Genomic DNA, 20,515 nt, shown 5'->3' on the forward strand with positions numbered 1-20,515 from the left:
ACCTGTTAACTAATTATTTGGCTAAACTGACCTTTTATGACCCCATTTGTTAGCAAGACAGTTGCCTATTTGCTCATCTAACAGACAAAATGCAACATTGTGATTCATTTGGAGTCCTGTTGCTGGTCACCACTAATGTACACTCCCGGTCAAAAGTTTTAGAACACCTCAATTTTTCCAGTTTTTTATTGAAATTCAAGCAGTTCAAGTCAAATGAACAGCTTGAAAGGGTCCAAAGGTAAGTGGTGAACTGCCAGAGGTAAATAAAAAAAGGTAAGCTTAACCAAAACTGGAAAATAATGTACATTTCAGAATTATACAAGTAGGCCTTTTACAGGGAACAAGAAATGGGTTAACAACTTAACTCTATGGAGTCTTGGGCTATTTTGTCCATTTTTGAATTCTTTTCATGTTTTTTTAAGTCATTTTGTGTCTTTTAGTGTCTTTTTTTGTCATTTTGTGTCTTTTTTTAGTCCTTTAGTCCAACATAAAATGTGATTTTGAATCTTTATTTTACTTTCAAAACACTATCATGCTCAATAAAGAATTGTAAATGTTGCAAATGTGCATTGATTTCAGAGTACACTGAGATATTAAACTGCATCATTTTCAATAAAATTCTGGAAAAGTTGGGGTGTTCTAAAACTTTTGACCAGTAGTGTATATCAAATATTAATTCTTTTAGCTCCAATTTAGCCTCCACCAACTTGTGAGGGGGAAAATCTGACTCTTTAGCTGCTAAACGCTCCACTGAGTTTGTTTTATGGAACGGAATAAACTGTAACAACTAAAAATAACTGTTTAAAGTAAAATATTTCAATATTGTGAATTTAGTTGTATTTAAATAAATCATTTTTTTGGTTATTATGTCTTACAATTTGGCATTCAGTTGTGTTTATATTTTTTTATGAACTCTCCAAGTCAAAAAGAGCATACCTTCCACTGGTGACTTTAAGTTAATGAAATCATCACAGAGTTTATTTTTAATAATAGCATATGTAATCCATAAAATAAGAGCAATATATACAGACTTAATCATTAGGTCAAATAATAACTTGCACTTTCTGGAGTTTTAAATTAAATATATTAGATATAGTAGAACAATTTATGGTAACAGTTGAAATTTGATTACAATGAAAGCAAACTATTACAATCATCTGTGTCTGAATCAGGATTAAAACAACTTTTCCACCACAGTCAGGGTCAGAACGCCTCCACATCAATTCTTTTAAGTCCCGCTTGCAAGATTGTGAGGCTCTGACAACGATTTCAGCTGGTTGCTGAGTTGCTCCACGTATTGACTCTAATCCAGTTGGGTCGACTTTGATCCAGTTAGAGGGAAACACAGGCTCAGGCTCCTGCAGCACTTTCTGACTTAAAGTCCTAAAATCTGACATGTCCAGACAGAAAAAATGGCGACCAAAATGAAGCACCAATTTGATCATTACAAGTTGACCGAGCTGAAGATATTTTAACAAAACGTCATTAACCTCCAGAACACCAAAACTGGCAACCTGTCATAGATGTGATGTGGGTCATTAGGCCATGCATTTTACCTTTACTGCCATAGTTACCATTGTTATACGGCTTTTATATATATTCCCCTTACGTCTTGTAAGCTCCTCTAGCGGGGGAGGGGTTCCCAAACCCACAGCTGATCACATGACCCTGTTGACCAGCTGCAGGTCCCAGTGTACTGGTTGTACTGGTTGTACTGGTGACAGCAGGAGAAGCATGGCTGAGCAGCCTGTGCACACGATGGCAGTCAGAGCCACGTGGAGCTTCTTCTGCTCTACATCCATTACTTTGTTCATCTGAACAAACCAGATTCACACTGCCCCCCTTTGCATTCATCACCGCTCTAAATAAAAACATGCCATATTTGTACAGTGCCAGCCTCAGTCTGGTTCATACAGGAAGTCTTCTCATTACAGTACGATTAAACTGCTACACAGGGCTGGAGAGATCCACATTCGATTGGAATCAACGTTGTGGGGAGCCGAAGCATTAAAACCAAAACCAAGCCAGACAAGTTCAACCTGGCCTCCACCCTGGCCTCCACCCTGGCCTCCACCCTGGCCTCCACCCTGGCCTCCACCCTGGCCTCCACCCTGCATGCTGCAGCTCCCTCTGCTCAGCAAAGAGAAAGATCCTTTGATTTTTTGGAGCCGTTGTGCTCTGTAGCAAGTCTTACTGATTAATAAAGGTCCAGTTCTTCATTCACGGTTCATTGAAAGAGGAAATATTTAACATATTACAGTAGAAGTCCCATAAGCAACACGAGTAGTTAAGGAGGAATGCGAGTGCTGAAGGCATGGAGGGGTTCTGGACAGATAAAAGTGCCTTAAGGCATGTGTTAGGTATCCGGTTACTGGGGCTGGAGGGCAGAGAGAGGCTGGCCTCCAGCTGGCCACTGGGAGAACTGGGAGAAGGACTGACTACCGGCTCATTGCAGCTTGATGAGAGAAGAATTACAGGCAGCACAGACAAACACAGTCTCTCTCTGGGCCTCTGGAGCTGAGAGAGAAGGAGAGAATAAGAGCATAGGTCAAGTAAGAAGAACACAGACAGGCACAGTGTGATGTGAGATGATACAACTGTCATGCAGCTTTAACAGTCTAAAAATAAAATGTTTGAGTCAGTTTTCTCACCTGTTGCCCCCATGCAGGACCTCAGCACCTTGAAGGAGCAGCAGCGGGAACAGAAGCTGTTGCCACAGTTACTGCAGCTCCTCTGCAACACAGAGAGACACAGAAGAAGAAGAAGCTTGTGACAATAGAACAGCAAGACTAAATTAAATATGATGACGACATGATGCCTAAATATATCTGATTCCTTGTCTCACCCTTTTCTTCAGCACTGAGAAGACGGCGTTGCAGCTGGAACAGTTACCTTTGGAGGAACAGAGAGAGATAAATACTGTTATAGCTAAAAATAAAAGTAAATGCTTGTGTTCAGAGCTGTGATGTGAGAGTATAAAAGAGGAAATAAAGCAGTGGGTGAGTCAGAGAGCTGACCTGTGGCGGTGGTGGGATAGCGTTTACGCAGCTTCTCTGTCAGCTTGGACACTTTGCTGCGTATCGGTTCGTTGCGGCTCAAGAGACCGTTTTCAGAGATGGTGTCATACTCTGGAGCTCCGAGAGGCCCGTCATCATCCTCCTGAGGAAGAGGAGGAGGGGGGAGGGGGGAGGGGGAAGAAGGGGATAGATAAAGAAATATACAGTCACACACTGAAATCTGGAGTTACTATTCTGGAGGATGAAACAGAACCACACCCAGTGGTCAGGGCTAAACTGAGTTAAATTCACTGTGAAATTCAGCCAGTTAAACTGATGAAGCATGATGATGGCATGAACTAGGGCCACTAGGGAGATACTAGACAAAGGTGGAGAATACTCGCTTTTACAGGAAAATACATGCATGCATGCTTATATGGCTGAAGTTGATCTATCTGCCAAACACAAGGACACCAAACCCCTGAAAAAAGAGGTTTGTATCATTCTATCCTTGTAATGCAGACCCTATAAATATATAACCAGTATGCAACTAGAAGGGGATGAAAGGTTGGCCTCTCCATCCAGCAGCAGAGAGAGAGAGAGAGCAGTAGTTGATCAGTTGGATATGCTAGTCATGTCTGTCTGACTCACTGCTGCTCTGTCTAACTGAGGTTAGTGCCAGTTAGAATCTACTGACTCTAGAGCTGAGTATCAGTATCTGACTCTGCTATGTATTAATAAATCTGAGTCGCTCTCCGTGGTGCTGAAATAGCAGACGAATAGTTTGCTAGGCTACATGAAACAAACCGGGTCAATCTCAGAATTGTCTCTGGATCAATCCATTATCTGAATAAAACTTCACCCATAGCTTTCTGAAAAGCCAAACTGGGCTCCCGTTGCTTCACCCATTGCCGTCTCAGCAGTATGTGAGTCCTGACTCCCCGCTAATCCAAAAATGGGGCAAAGAGCTGCAGTGGGCTGGATGAGGCACCTGCTGGTTAATCAAAGGGTCTGCCCCTTATTATGTATAGACTTAGTATATATTAAACAGGTGAGCTATATAAAGTTGTCCTAAACAGGGAAAAGCTATAGAGACCAAAATGTTTTTTGTACCAGGCTGTAAACATCTTTGTTTCTTCTATAATGTTGAGCGCTTTATCATAGAGGTTCATGGTTTTTGGCACATTGAGTTCATTTTACAGGCCAGAGATTGTCTCTTGCATACAACAAGTAGGGCTGGGAGATATTTCGATATAAAAAATATATTGATATATTTTTAAATTTGATATGGAATTAGACCATATTGCATATATCAATAGTTTTTTTTGTAATGTTTGTTATTCTTTTCTCATATAAATATATTTATTTCAGAAAAAGATTGGCCTATTTTATTTCATAGTCTTTGAGCTTTGATTTTTTATTTTAAAGGTTGTCCTGTTACACAGTATTTATGTTCACTTAAATAAACGGTTTCAATAAAACTACTTGTGACATGTCATATTTGGCTTTGACTGAACATTTGCTCTCACTTTGAGATAAAAATATCAGGATATATATCTTATATCGATATTCAGCCTAAACATATCGCGATATGACTTTTGGTCCATATCGGCCAGCCCTAACAACAAAATCTGTACCTCTTCCTATGTTTAACAGACTTGTCAAAAGGTCTATTCCTCTTTTTGGGGAAACCAGTTGGGTACCACCCCAACCACCAAGAGGCCCAACGATGACTTTATAAGATGGAGGCCAGGATATAAGAGAAACAAACATGGCTTTAAGGGAACAAAGTATCACAAAGTCTGCTATAAACTGCTTTCATGCAGCTTTAATGTGTTCTATGTTCGGTTAAATAAAGAATCTGCCTCAATGCAAAAACACTTTCAATAAAAAACACACACACACTGCAACACATCCATGAGTCTAAGCCTATGATAGATAGATAGATATGGTCTAAGCTAGTGAAATGGCATGAGGAAGGAAAAGCTGATTCCACTAATGCAATATGTCTCATGAACAATGGCGGTCATGCAATCTAGAGATGCATGAGCCTGTATGATGGGATTACTGGGACAACTACCATGGTCCTGCTAATTCTAGAGTCACTATCACATAACTCAGGACGGGAACACTTGGAGGGACAGATGGATGGATGGAGGAGGTCTGGACGGCTCTGGGGAATCCACTTACCACTAACACCAGAGGGGTTTCCTTATTACCAGGAGGCAGAACAACACATGAGAACAACGTTACCACAAACACTGATCCTCAGTGTGATTACACATCAACAGATCCAAACCATGCAGGAACTACAGCACAACACATGATGGTTCCTCATGTGTCTAGTAGTTCTTTAGTGCAGCAGGGTCCTCTTAAAGAGGGGAAACTCACCTGCAGGGACACTGAATGTTCCTGAGTTCAGAGGACAGCAGAGAGAAACAGGAAGTCACAACACAGACGTCATGAGGAGGATTTTAGTGCCATCATGGAAAGCTCCAACAACTGGGCTTCAAATAATGCTGAATTTTTTCCCTAAATCATCCAGGTGAGCTAACAAAGTACAGTACAGGCCAAAGTTTGGACACACCCATCTCATTTAATGCGTTTCCTTTATTTTCATGACTATTTACATATCAGATTGTACGTCTTTAATGTCGCCTTAAAGTCTAAATGATTAGGAAGAGAAATATATTTACCTCAATAGCATCCTTAAATTCATCATCAGGCTCCGCCTCTTCAGCTTCCTCCACACTGCCCGGAGACAGGTCCTGTTAACAAACACACACACACACACAGAGACACACACACACACACACAGAGACACACACACAGAGACATATGAATGAATGACCCCTGATGCTGCTGGATGGATCAGCACCTTGGACAGCGGCTGTGTATAACCGATGGATTTGCATTACTCTGACTGGATAAATACATTGAGAGCTCGGGATAAAGTGGATAAGAAGCTTACAGCCACGGCTGGTTTTAATGTAAATCACAACTGCTAAAGCCTCCAGTGATCAAACCAGCATGGAGCTCCTCCTCTCACCTCCAGACTGGTCGGTGTGGGGGTCCGGTCCAACAGGTTGCTGTGTTCCTGCTCCTCCCTCTGGCCCTCCGAGGCCTCGGCCTGGCCCGCATGGAACAGCTTCCTCAGGTCCAATAACACTGGAACCACAAGAGAAACAACATTTTACTCCTATAAATGAGACTGAGAGTGTTCAGGCTGGGCGATATGACCTCTAATCAATATCACGATTAATACAACCTTTTAGCTTGATTATGATTAATGAACAATTATTTAGCTTTTGATTTTTGCCCTCATAGTTCACTGACATGGTCTCTACTGTATATATGCTCAACTATTTGTAGAATTTTTTTTTTCACTTTTTCCAAAACCCTAGCCTGGGTATACCCAGACTGCCTTGCGCGCTCGAATTTAATTTCGAACCTCCATCCAGTCTGGAAACCAGGAAGCTTTCTTAGCCCTGTTTTAGGATCCAATCACAGAGCGGGGAGGGACGACAAGACGATGGCGTACTACTCGGCAGACGGAAGCTTGTAGTTTTCTTACGGATCCAACATGGCTGCTGCAGACGCGAAACTCTCTTTAGCTGTAGATGGTGTTTTAAATAGTTTAGAGCCAAAGTTGAAAGGTGAAAGGTCTCTGGGCAGCTCTGCTGTCCCCCGGCTCCTAGCCAGATCACCGGTAGCGCCGGCTCGTAGCGCCACTAGCGGTCTCGCCGGTGATCTGGCTCCGAGCCGGGGGACAGCGGAGCCCCCAGAGACCCGCAGCAGCTTGTTTATTGCCCATAAAATCAGTGGATGTGTGGCTGAATGACATGAGGGGGAATAAAGCGTGAAAATAAATAATCTTGCAGAAAGCGAGAACTGGAGAAGCAAAGCAGCAGCAACACTCTCTCACAGACACACACACAACAAACATCCATCTCTGTTGCTCTACTACGTCATCTGGTATAACTGATCTGATTGGCTAAGAGCTACCTACAGACGCTTTGATAGACATTCTAAGCGTCCAATAAACGGCTCCGGAGGATCGTAAACCACGCCTCCTCTACGGAGAAATCAACGGCTGGTGTTAGCCAGGCTAACAAAACCCTGCATTTCTTTAAAAAAAAGTTTTCCCACAGTGTTTACATTTTGTGCGAGTCATTCTGTGTTGGAGTTCTCCTCCATGTTGCTTCCATGTAGCAGATTGGATGGAAATAATCAAAATGATCCCCATTGGGAAGATTATATCAGTTAGAGGTTGTGAATGTTGGTGTTGACTCATTGTAAATCAGTTGCTCAGCCCTAGTTAGTGTTGTTAGGTCTCTGTGAGGACAGACAGGATGAACTGACCTCTGCAGAAGTCTCTGTTCCACAGGAAGATGGTGGTGTTGAGGCCAGCGAACACCCAGCCCAGCGGAGCCACGTACAGCAGACACACCAACACCAGCAGCCCTCCATAGAACCTAATGAGGAGATTCACAGGTCAGGTCACGTTCTTACAACCAGCAGGTTCACATTAGAGATCACATATATACAGTCTTGTGCAAAAGTCTTAGTCTTAGTCTGTGTGTGTGTGTAGACCTTGATGACTTGGTGTGATTGTCCCAGTAAAGGACCTTGTAGAAGGTTTCTGCTGTCAGACAGGCAGAGGACAACATGTCATCAAGGTGCTTCAACCTGAAGAAAACAAACACAAAGAGAGTCAGAGACACATCACCCAGACATGAACAGACACCATGCACTAATGTCACATATACACACACTACCGGTCAAAAGTTTTAGAACAGCCCAATTTTTCCAGTTTTTTATTGAAATTCAAGCAGTTCAAGTCAAATGAACAGCTTGAAAGGGTCCAAAGGTAAGTGGTGAACTGCCAGAGGTAAATAAAAAAAGGTAAGCTTAACCAAAACTTTCTTGTTTTCAGGGAACAAGAAATGGGTTAACAACTTAACTCTATGGAGTCTTGGGCTATTTTGTCCATTTTTGAATTCTTTTCATGTCTTTGTAAGTCATTTTGTGTCTTTTTTGGTAATTTTGTGTCTTTTTTTGGTAATTTTGTGTCTTTTTTTGGTAATTTTGTGTCTTTTTTGGTAATTTTGTGTCCTTTTTGGTCATTTTGTGTCTTTTTTTGGTCATTTTGTGTGTTTTTTTAGTCATTTTGTGTGTTTTTTGGTAATTCTGTGTCTTTTTTTAGTCATTTTGTGTCTTTTTTTGGTCATTTTGTTTCTTTTTTTAGTCATTTTGTGTCTTTTTTTAGTCCTTTAGTCCAACATAAAATGTGATTTTGAATCTTTTTTTTTACTTTCAAAACACTATCATGCTCAATAAAGAATTTTAAATGTTGCAAATGTGCATTAATTTCAGAGTACACTGAGACATTAAACTGCATCATTTTCAATTAAATTCTGGAAAAGTTGGTGTGTTCTAAAACTTTTGACCAGTAGTGTGTGTATATATATATATATATATATATATATATATATATATATATATATATATAGGACACGTAGATACAAGCCATAGTTTGTAAAGAGCAACTGATTGATACTGTCATGACTAGTTAGTCTATTACAATTTTTTAATTAAACGATAAAGCAATAAATTATTTATAAACCATTTATTCTAACAATTGTATGAAAGTAAATATAACAAACATGGAGACTTCCTGTGGAGTTTGGGACCACCAGCAGAGCTGCAGGGCAATGATGTGATGATTGGGGATGCAGTTTTTAAACAGCTTTGCTAATTTTTTATGAGGTAGGAAATGAATTAAACAAGTTGGCCTGGAGTATAGTCAATATTATATGTTTAGGTGAGAAGGAATGAATGAGAAAAAAATGCTTTTTACTCTTTTTTTTAATAAAAGTAACTTCAAGTGAAATAGTGGAGGAACAACTCTGATTCCAAAAACATAACAGAATGTGATAATTTGCTAATGTTTTGTAACATATATTCACTTAAACTGTATAAAGACAATATATAAAACCAGAAAATGGAGAAAATGATTATGAGTATAAAACGGCCACGTTGTGGTTGTTTGTTATTATTATTATTATTATTATGTAGTGAGGAGCAGCAGGCCTGAGCCACCACATAACACCAACACAACATGTTTTATACACTTCATACACTTGCACTAATTCTGCACTGTTATTATAGTATATATTGCATTGTATTTGTAATATTTCCTTGTGTTTATATTTTATATTGTATTTCTTATTGTCTCTTGAACTCTAATTTTGCACATTCTGACTCGTTTTTAACTTTATTCTATTCTAATTTATTGTATTGGTGTTGTGCTGCTGCTGGAATTGCAATTTCCTGATGGAACCTTCCAGAGGGATTAATAAAGTTCCTATCCATCCATCCATCCATCCATCTATCCATGCATCCATCCATCCATGCATCCATCCATCCATGCATCCATCCATCCATCCATCCATCCATCCATCCATCCATCCATGCATCCATCCATCCATGCATCCATCCATCCATGCATCCATCCATCCATCCATCCATCCATCCATCATCCATCCATCCATGCATCCATCCAGCCATCCATCCATCCATCCATCCATCCATCATCCATCCATCCATCCATCCATCCATCCATCCATCCATCCATCCATCCATCCATCCATCCATCCATCCATCCAACATGAATCAGTAATAAAAAGAATAATATAACACATTGTTGGTCTTACAGGTCTTTGACCTCCAGCATGGCTTCCTGTTTGGTGAGATGAACGGTCAGCAGGTCCCGTCGGTGCACAGCGTGATATCTCATCCTGTGGAGCTCTGCGTCTGAGGCTCTGCCCCCACACCTGTCCTGCAGGTAACCCAGGGCAGCCGGCGCCGCCACCGCCACCACGCCCACAGTGATCCAACCCACTGACACCAGGGAGGCAGACACAACAGCAAGTCAATACATTATTCATGCTTCTTTTAAAACACCAAACAAAAGCTGGGTCACCTCACCTTCATTAACAGTGCAGAAGAAGACATCGAGGAACAAACAGACGAGCAGAGAGCACAGCGGCATCTTCCATCTGAGGGATTAAAACCACCACATGATATATAATTCCATAATTCATGGCTACACGAGGCTTAGAGCAGTTAAATAATATCATACTCACCCCAGCAGGAAGCGGGTCAGCTCCACTGCGTCTGCAGCCGGCTCCAGAAACAGAGCCATTCTCTTATAGGACACCACCATGTTCAGGAGGTCAAAGTTGGTTGTACAGCGCGGGCTCCCCAGCTCAGAGGCATCTGGAGACCCCAGGGTCTCTTTAGATAAGGTGTGAGCCAGCTCCCCGCCCTCCCCTGCTCCATGGGGGGGGTCCTGGGACACGCCATGCAGCGCCATGCCTGCACACAGAGGAAGAGAAAGCAGGAAGTCAAGGCTTCAACATACTATCTGCATTCCAGGATCCATATGAACATTTCAGTCAGCTGTGGCTCCGTTGGTAGAGCGGTCGCCCATTGTTTATTGTTTATTGTTTATCGTATCCTTTGGATCCCCATTAGTCTTCATAGAGATGAAGACTATTCTTCCTGGGGTCCACATTAAATCAAACAATTATTACACAATTACATCATTACAGCATTTATACAGATAATAACATGAAGTCATTCATCCTAACATGATTATAATGTATATTAACATGATTATAATATATATTAAGTAGTACAAGGCATGATTATAAAAAGAGTTACATGATTATAGAAGATCGAACCACCGACCCACTGATCAGGGTCGGTGGCAGCTACATGTTGAAGTAACCTTGGGCCAGATACTGAACCCCAAATGTCTCCCGATGCTGCGTTCATCAGTGTGTGAATGAATTCTGAATGGTGGCTCCAGTGTGCCCTGGTAGCCTCTAACACCAGTATGAATGTGTGTGTGAATGGGTGAATGAGTGTGTAGTGTAAAGCGCTTTGGATAAAACTGATATAAAAGAACCCTCACCTCTCTGGACCCCAACTGAGTTGATCTGATGCATCCAATTTTCATTTATTTTATTAAGGTATTTTTTTAAATCTTTTTTTTATTTTTTTAATGAGCATACTTGGCATCCTGTGTTTATTTATGTATTGGTATTATTAGCATAACTGTTAATGTTTCTGTTTCTATGCTTTTTTGCCTCCCTATATATTATTATATATTATTATAATACTATGATTTTTGTTTTGTTTTTCTTTTTCTTTTGTGGTTCTTTGTTCTAATGTACCCTTTAAAAAACAAAAATGTGGAAAACAGCTGTGGAATAAGTTATGTCTTGGACTGATGCTTATGAATGCTAATTTCCAATAAAAAAAATATATTAATTTTTTTTTTTTTTAAATTGATATAAAATCGCAGTCCATTTACATTTCACGATCCATACTCCACACTCCATTCCTCTTGTTTCTACACCATTTGGCTCTTTGTATTTCTTTTAAAACAAAACATATCATTTGGGTAACGGGAGACATCCTTGCACAGCTTCTCCTTAAAACAAGCATCCATTTCTTCTTCTTCTTCTTCTTTGAAAGCTAGATGGAGGTGCATATGCCACTAACTAGACTGGCGTGTGAAACAACATGAGCATGCAGTTGGCCAGCTGGTGGACGATCACAGAACTCTTTGGTTGTGTCAGGATGAAGGAAGCCAAAGAGCAGCTGAGTGCAGCCTCTTGGGCTGATGCAGCACAAAATGTACATATAAAAATATCTAAAAGTGCTGTGTGGGAGGCTGGCCCAGATCAGTGGGCTGCTGGCTCACTGGTTGGCTTCTTCATCTGTCAGTCTCTCTCTCCCAGCCAATTACATTAGTCCTTTTGGACCCGCCCCTTTCCTGCTCTCAGGAAAATTTGGTGAAATAGTGGAGCAGAGAAAGACGAAAAAAACATCTATTGGTGCTGAAGCTGAGAGATACAAGGTCAAAGTCTCTCAGGGCTGAAACAGCCAAATGCCTTATGAGGACTAATAATATTTAGCAGCTTTGCCAGTAAATACTCTGAGTTGGTGAGTCTGAAGTAGAGAGCAGAGAGTCCAGGAGCCAATCACAGGCCACTAAAAAACCCAAAAAACATTCCTGATCAGTTCTACTAGGCTAATGTTATGGCCAACTTGTGGCCATTGAGAGGTTTTGGTTATTCTTGTGATTATTTTTGTGTTCATTTTTTGTTTGTTATGTTTGTGTTGATGCCTGTTGTTTTTGTTGTTGTATGTCTGTAAATTGTTGAGTGTTTTGTTTTGTAATGTACTTTAGGACCCCCTCGAAAACGAGAGGATTCCTCTCAAGGGGTTTATCCTACTCAATAAAAAATTTCTGACATGACTAATAATATTTAGCAGCTTTGCCAGTAAATACTCTGAGTTGGTGAGTCTGAAGTAGAGAGCAGAGAGTCCAGGAGCCAATCACAGCCTGGATGGAGCAGGCCACTAAAAAAAAAATAAAACATTCCTGACTTGCTAATGTGACAGCCCCCTAAAGACCCAAACCAATTTCACATTTCAGTCCCAGTGAGACCAGACTGGCAGGAAGAACTGAGCTTGAAGCCTGAAGGAGCAGAGACTGCAGTCTGGTTTAGACTTCTCAGAAAATCTCACAACTCAAGTGAAGCAGCATGGCAGCTCAGCCTATAATCAGAGCAGCCAGTCTGAAACCTTTGATTTCCTCATTAAAAAAGCAACCCAACAGCATGTGGCTGCAGAGATGTTTAAGAGCCCTGCAGGGTGTGTCAGTACACTAAACATCTCAGTTAGGTGTGGCTACAAGAGCAACAGGCTGTTCTATATTTATATTTGACCGTGCTGCTCGACTGCTTGTTATACAAACAGCAGAGGAACCTGCTGGATTTGATGCAAGCACCACACAAGCCTCAGGTATGATGTTGGATCTGTCAGCTGATCATCAAACAGCAGCAGGAGGTGCAGATGAAGCTTCCTCACATCTAGCTGACAGACAAAAGCTCATGTGGGCATAAGAATCTGTTTCTGTGCCAAAAGGAAATGAAGTGCTGGTTGTGTTTTGGAGACTTGTGACTCCACCCAACAAGGTGCAGCACACAGAAAAATGTTAAACAGATACTGAACTGTACTCATGTTAACATAATGCTTCTAACTAGAGCAATACAAGTTGGATTTAGCACTGTGACGCTTTCAACAAAGGTTGATTCCCACTGAAATAGATTCATGTTTTGATTGAGTGTGCATGGAGCAAGGTTATAATAGTTTTGGATTTTTCTTTAGTTATAGTTTTAATTTCGTTGTGAATTTTTGTTTTCAAATTCAGTTAGTTTTAGTTAGTTTTTAGAGTGAGTTTGCTAGTTTTAGTTCAGTTCTTTTTTTTTTTTTGAAAATGCTTAGTTTTAGTTTAGTTTTTATTAGTTTTTGTGTTAGTTTTAGTTTTTTTTAATGGGCTATGTGTTGGGTGCCAAATTCAAAGAGGTCACAACATTTTTTTTGCCTTTATTTCCTTTGGTTTATCATCTCAGCCCCAATAAGGTTATTAACTGTTTTGTATTTTGGTTCTAGTGTAAACATCCCAGTCTCAGTAAACATATTCACCATGTGTTGCATGTTCAAATAGAAACACTGAATTATGAATGGAAAATGTTAACAAAAAAACGAAAACTAAGGACATTTTCACTATAATTTTAGTTAGTTTTAGTTAGTTTTGTAACCACACAATACAGTTTCAGTTAGTTATCATTTTTTTAAAAACTCTAGTTTTTATTTTTATTTCAGTTAACGAAAATGTTTTTTCAATTCTAGTTTTTGTTATTCCGTTAGTTTTCGTTAACTATAATAACCTTGGCATGGAGGAGATATTAACAGACTGGTCCATCGTTATTGTCAATGTGAGCTACTGCAGAGAGAGAACTAACAGCTGAGCCATTTTATCTGCTGCATGCTGCTCAGTCATGCATTGTGTCTTTCTCTCAGATGGATAAAAAATAAAAAGTGCTAAAATGGGTCGCCAGATATACCACGGCGGCCCACCCAAGTAAGGCTATGTGAGGGAAACACTGGATTAGTTTGGATTAACTAAAATCACACCATAACAGAAACAAACAAAACGATCAAGGCAGCAACAAATCAGCAACTCCTGTGAGGGAAATGACTGTTTTAGTAAAAGGAGTCTGGTGGCTTTAAGAGAGGACAGATGGACAGAATAGTTTCACTTCCTGTCAGAAAGAGCTGAGCTGCTCCACCATCCACTGTAGGAATACAATACTTTAGATATGTACAGTACAGGCCAAAAGTTTTAGAACACCCCAATTTTTCCAGTTTTTTATTGAAATTCAAGCAGTTCAAGTCAAATGAACAGCTTGAAAGGGTCCAAAGGTAAGTGGTGAACTGCCAGAGGTAAATAAAAAAAGGTAAGCTTAACCAAAACTGGAAAATAATGTACATTTCAGAATTATACAAGTAGGCCTTTTTCAGGGAACAAGAAATGGGTTAACAACTTAACTCTATGGAGTCTTGGGCTATTTTGTCCATTTTTTAATTCTTTTCATGTCTTTTTGTGTCTTTTTTAAGTCATTTTGTGTCTTTTGGTGTTTTTTTTTGTCATTTTGTGTCTTTTTTTGTCATTTTGTGTCTTTTTTTTTGTCATTTTGTGTCTTTTTTTAGTCCTTTAGTTCAACATAAAATGTGATTTTGAATCTTTTTTTTACTTTCAAAACACTATCATGCTCAATAAAGAATTTTAAATGTTGCAAATGTGCATTAATTTCAGAGTACACTGAGACATTAAACTGCATCATTTTCAATTAAATTCTGGAAAAGTTGGTGTGTTCTAAAACTTTTGACCAGTAGTGTATGTCAAACAAAAACACTTCAAAAAGATCTCTTTAATAATGAATTATAACAATAGTAAAGTATTTTTACAAAGCGCAATTTATAGAAAAGCTTGTACTGTTTTATGCCAATCAGGAATTCACCAGTGGTTGAAGAAGTATTCAGATCTCTTACTGAAGTAAAAGTACTAATACCACACTGTGAAATTACTCCACGACAAAATTTACTTAAAGTATCAAAAGTAAAAGTACTCATTATACAGAATGGAGCCACTCAGATTGTTAGAAATACAGTGTATTCAAAATATATTATTAGAATGTTATTATCATTTTCTAAAGATAGGGCTCTTTCCATTGGTATGAACTTTTATTTAAATGTCTTATCACTTTAAATTGATCATGTTTTTTTGATAAATCGTCACCTGAAATGTAACTAAAGCTGTCAGCTAAATGTGGTGACTTTGTGACTTAAGCAAGATATGGCAACACTTTATTTTGAAGGTGTCTACATAAGAGTGACATGAGCGTGTCATAAACATGACATGGGATGTGTCATGAACATTAATGACACTTTGAAGTAACATTAATGCTCATGATACTTGTCATGTCATGTTTCTGACAGGCTTGTGTGTATATATATATATATATATATATATATATAGTATATAACCCTAACCCAGGCCGAATAATCGATGGCAGAAAGGGAGCATATGCCTGATACAATCGATCGCAGAGTAGGATGATCTTTGGCCAAAATAACATTATGTACTCTCATTTTAGTCATGGGGAAAATTATTAGACTACTCTTGTTTTCTTCAATATCAAGAGTTTAATTTAAGAGCTGATATCTAGACATTTTCCATGGTTTTCTTGATAATGATTTTGGTTATTATCAAGAAAACCATGGAAAATGGCGAGATATCAGCTCTTAAATTAAACTCTTATGAGCTATTTTTTGTTGTTATACTTATATTTGTCTAAACTTATATTTGTACCAGGCATTAAAATGAATATATATATATATATATATATATATATATATATATATATATATATATATATATATATATATAAACTGCTACACTCTTGTTGAAGTTTTTTGTGTTTCCCGCAAAACTTTTTTTTTTAAATGAGTTAGGCTATTATTTTAACCTGGTGAAGACATGGAGGATAAATAAAATGACAACAACAAAAATAGCTCATAAGAGTTTAATTTAAGAGCTGATATCTAGACATTTTCCATGGTTTTCTTGATAATGATTTTGGTTATTATCAAGAAAACCATGGAAAATGGCAAGATATCAGCTCTTAAATTAAACTCTTATGAGCTATTTTTTGTTGTTGAATATATATATATATATATATATATATATATATATATGTGTATATATATATATATATATATATATATATATATATATATATATATAGAGAGAGAGAGAGAGAGAGAGAGAGAGAGAGAGAGAGAGAGAGAGAGAGAGAGAGAGAGAGAGAGAGAGAGATTGGCATCATTTCTGTGATAATTCATGTAAACAAGTCCACATTTTATTCTGAAAATGAATGAATATTTGGTTGGTTCCCCTCAGAGGACATCAGAGCAAAAATCTTCTGCATAAATTACAATTTTGTGTCTATTATTGTTTTTGTTTTGTTTCTGGAAAAAAAAGTGAATTCCCTTCTTTGTAGTTTAACTACATTAACAGCACTCCTCTATCACTGAAGAATCCATGCAAATAATTTTAATTTCATATACAAGTGAGTAATAAGTGTCCTTTTCTTCATAGGGCCGCATTGCTGAGCAGAAAGGACACATTGTAAGAAGCGTTTACATACATATATATATATATATACATACATATATACATACATATATATATATATATACATACATATATATACATATATATATATATATATATATATATATATATATATATATATATATAAACTACTACACTCTTGTTGAAGTTTTTTGTGTTTCCCTTAAAACTTTTGTTTAAATGAGTTATTATTATTGTAACCTGGTGACGTCATGGAGCAGCTCGGTGCCGTGGCCTGTGAGATGCTGCCCAGCAGGAAAGTTAACTTGTCTCGCTGACAGAGTCACACTAGTAAGTTAAATATATTATTATTACTTCAGCCCGGATCATATGATCCTCCGGGTCTGGAGGAGAACACATACCCGGAGCAGAGAGTCCCACAGCGGCCAAGGAGAGCGGAGCAGCAGCGGCGGCTGGGAGCAGCTCAGGCGGAACTAGCGGGTCCCAGAGACACCAGCAGCCTGGAGGAAGGAGGCTCCGGCCCGGACAACATGACAGCAGCCCGCCGCCTGCCTGGACATCCACCCGGAGCTGGGCTTAACTCTCTGGTTGTTTCTGGAGGAACCTGACGGGTAAAACAGAGAGTTTTGCTGGGCTGCTTCTCCTAGCTGGCTTTGTTAGCCGCGTCCTGTTATCACTACGTCCGCTTCCTTGTTTAATCCAGGCCGAACAGTCGATGGCAGAATAGGGAGCATATGCCTGATACAATCGATCACAGAGTAGGATGATCTTTTTTGCCAAAATAACATTATGTACTCTCATTTTAGTCATGGGGAAAATTGTTAGACCACCCTTGTTTTCTTCAATATCATGTTTATTTTAATGCCTGGTACAACTAAAGGTGCATTTGTTTGGATAAATAAAATGACAACAACAAAAATAGATCATAAGAGTTTAATTTAAGAGCTGATATCTAGACATTTAACATGGTTTTCTTGATAATTGTATTTATCATAAAATATATTTATCATAATACAATTATTTATCATAATACAATTTTGGTTATTATCAAGAAAACCATGGAAAATGGCAAGATATCAGCTCTTAAATTAAACTCTTATGAGCTATTTTTTGTTGTTATACTTATATTTGTCTAAACTTATAATTGTACCAGGCATTAAGATGAACAAGAAAGTGAAGAAAACAAGGGTATATATATATATATATATACCCTTATATATATATCTGTCTCTCTCTCTCTCTCTCTCTCTCTCTATATATATATATATATATAGAGAGAGAGAGAGAGAGAGAGAGAGAGAGAGAGAGAGAGACAGATAGATAGATTGATTGATTGATACCCCTGGCATAATTTCTGTGATAATTCATGTAAAAAAGTCCACATTTAAAGGGGTAGTATTCTGAAAATGAATGAATATTTGTGTCTATTATTGTTTTTGTTTTGTTTCTGGAAAAAAAAAGTTAATTCCCTTCTTTGGAGTTTAACTACATTAACAGTACTCCTCCATCACTGAAAAATCCATGCAAATAATTTTCATTTCATACACAAGTGAGAAATCAGTGTCCTTTTCTTCATAGGGCCTCGTTGCTGAGCAGAAAGGACACATTGTAAGAAGCGTTTAGCTGACTGCAGTCACTGCTCTCTGTCTCTCTCAATCCTGCAGAGTTGAGCATTTGGGAGTCAGGTTTCATGTGAAGCAACATTGAGATTTAAAGTAAAACTCATCAGTTAAACTGCTGCTCCATTTATTTGGTTTATTTGATGACAGTTGTGTTTCTGTGGGAATGTGGAGCTTTGTTTTCACGTCAAAGCATTCAGGATAGAAAGAGGGGACTGAAAACACCTCAACTAAACTAATACAAAGATGAAAAAACAGAGACTAGATAGATATTATTGATAGAGGCATTAAAGAATCAGATACTCACACAGAACAGCTAAACTGCAGACATTTTAAAGCCCTGTGTAGAAAAGCGTAGCCAGCTGAAAAGGCCTTTAGTTCCTTATTAAAACATCCAATCAAACCACTGAGTCGACGGACAGGTTCTGTGGGTGTGATGGGATAAGACTATCTCCTGGGACACTGCAATGATTTCATTAAGCCCTAATGAAACAGTTTCGCAGGTGCAGCAAGTTCATAAGTAGCTCATCATCTGCAGCTCATCATCCAGCAGCAACAGGCTCTTTACTGTCTGCAGGACCATCTCTCAGCTAATCACACACTACTGATACATTCAGGCAGCCCACTTATTACTCTGACCTTCTCTCAGTTTTCATATTAACAGAATTGGCTCAAGCATCACAATCTACAATCAAAAATCTAAAAACAGTCATGGAAAAAATATTAGACCACCCTTTTTTCTCCTTGTTTTAACAACAAAAATAGCTGATGAGAGTTTATTTAAGAGCTGATATCTGGACATTTTCCATGGTTTTCTTGATAATGATTTTGGTTATTATCAGGAAAAACATGAAAAATGTCTAGATATCAGCTCTTAAATAAACTCTCATCAGTTATTTTTTGTTATTATTATATTTGTCCAAACAAATGAACCAGGCATTAAAATGAACAAGAAATTGAAGAAAACAATGGTCTAATATTTTTTCCATGACTGTATGTAAACAATCAGACTCTGAAAATAATGGACAAAAAGCAGCATATTTATTATATAAATATACAATCTATTTATCTTTGAGAGCTTCATTATTTTTTTTTTCTTAAATTAGTCTTTTAATGTATTAACTGTCTATTAATGTATTTTTACTGTGGTTTTCTTTAACTGAAAGTTGTATATTTTAATCATTTTGTACATATAAAAGCTCCAGTAGGAACAAGAGCTGAGAATAAGATAAAGCTTTAAACTCCCTCTGTGCACTTCATGCTTTTGTATTGAAAAATGTTTAATTGTTCCTAAAAAAAAGAAAGAATAAACTGTCTTAACACTTATTGCATTACTAATATGAACATAACAATTTCATATCCTTCATTCATAACAATATGATAGTGATTACATGGGCTTACTATTATATATAGATATTATATGTGGTATTTGCTGCCCTCTACTGGCTCTGAACCCTCAGTTCACATTCAGAGACTGATGTCTTGAGGTGGATCAGCAGGTTCTGGTATCAGTTGATTTAGACCAGGGGTGTCAAACTCAAATACACAGTGGGCCAAAATGTAAAACTTGGACAAAGTCGCGGGCCAACATTGATATTTATTGAAAAAATTGACCTAAACAAGTTCAAACGAAATGGAACAAGCAAAGCTTGATATAACTTAACATTGCAATCAAAATCGAATATCAAATAAAACAAACAAACACATCAACGGCATTCATTTCTTAAATAAAATGTAAATAAAAATCGTATGTCCCTTTATTTTATATGCGGCCTTCTTTAAATTCAAATTTAACAGTAATCTTTTTCCACAGGCTGAAAATAAATGTGAGAATAAAATAACAATAATAAACCAAATGACTAATAATAATATCCTTCAATGAATGTGCAACCATTCAAGCCTTGGACTAGCAAGAAAAAGTGCATAAAGACAACTTTAATTGTTGCTCAGTTTGCTCCACACTGATCTACTGTGTTCAAGCCAAAACACCAGCAGAGCATTCTGGGATTTGTAGTATTATATTTTGGTATTTCCTCGCGGGCCAAATATAATTATACTGCGGGCCAAATTTGGCCCACGGGCCAGAGTTTGACACCTCTGCTTTAGTAAATGTATTTTCTTGCTTTCCACACCTGACTAACTCAAACATTAAAATGGTGATCCGGGCTAAATGTGCTCTTCATGGTTTATGGTCAATCTGTTTATGGTTTAGGTTTATGAATCATTGCAGGCTCCAGTTATATATGTTATCATATAAACATTAGTGTTGGTTTATCAGGGGCCACCAGGCAAACCAGCAGGTTTCCATGGTATGACCT

General features: G+C 38.2%; 1 protein-coding gene across 2 annotated transcripts; it reads right to left on the reverse strand.

Moving 5' to 3' along the window:
• Positions 1-946: 946 nt before the first annotated feature.
• zfyve27 (zinc finger, FYVE domain containing 27) lies at positions 947-17,274 on the reverse strand. Of its 2 annotated transcripts, XM_059346440.1 has the most exons (14): positions 16,980-17,274; positions 10,145-10,376; positions 9,987-10,057; positions 9,713-9,899; positions 7,590-7,685; positions 7,359-7,471; positions 6,046-6,164; positions 5,693-5,764; positions 5,388-5,408; positions 5,187-5,207; positions 3,018-3,159; positions 2,846-2,892; positions 2,652-2,733; positions 947-2,517 (listed from the first exon to the last, which is right to left on the reverse strand). In XM_059346440.1, exons 2-14 carry the CDS (start codon positions 10,372-10,374, stop codon positions 2,447-2,449), a joined length of 1,272 nt encoding a protein of 423 aa, XP_059202423.1. In that variant the 5' UTR covers positions 10,375-10,376; positions 16,980-17,274; the 3' UTR covers positions 947-2,446. The 2 variants fall into 2 exon arrangements, with proteins under 2 accessions (XP_059202423.1, XP_059202498.1); XM_059346515.1 differs by lacking the exons at positions 5,187-5,207; positions 5,388-5,408.
• Positions 17,275-20,515: the final 3,241 nt, after the last annotated feature.

The sequence above is a fragment of the Centropristis striata genome, chromosome 1 (genome assembly GCF_030273125.1).
Source record: "Centropristis striata isolate RG_2023a ecotype Rhode Island chromosome 1, C.striata_1.0, whole genome shotgun sequence".
In the NCBI taxonomy this organism is placed as follows: Eukaryota; Metazoa; Chordata; class Actinopteri; order Perciformes; family Serranidae; genus Centropristis; species Centropristis striata.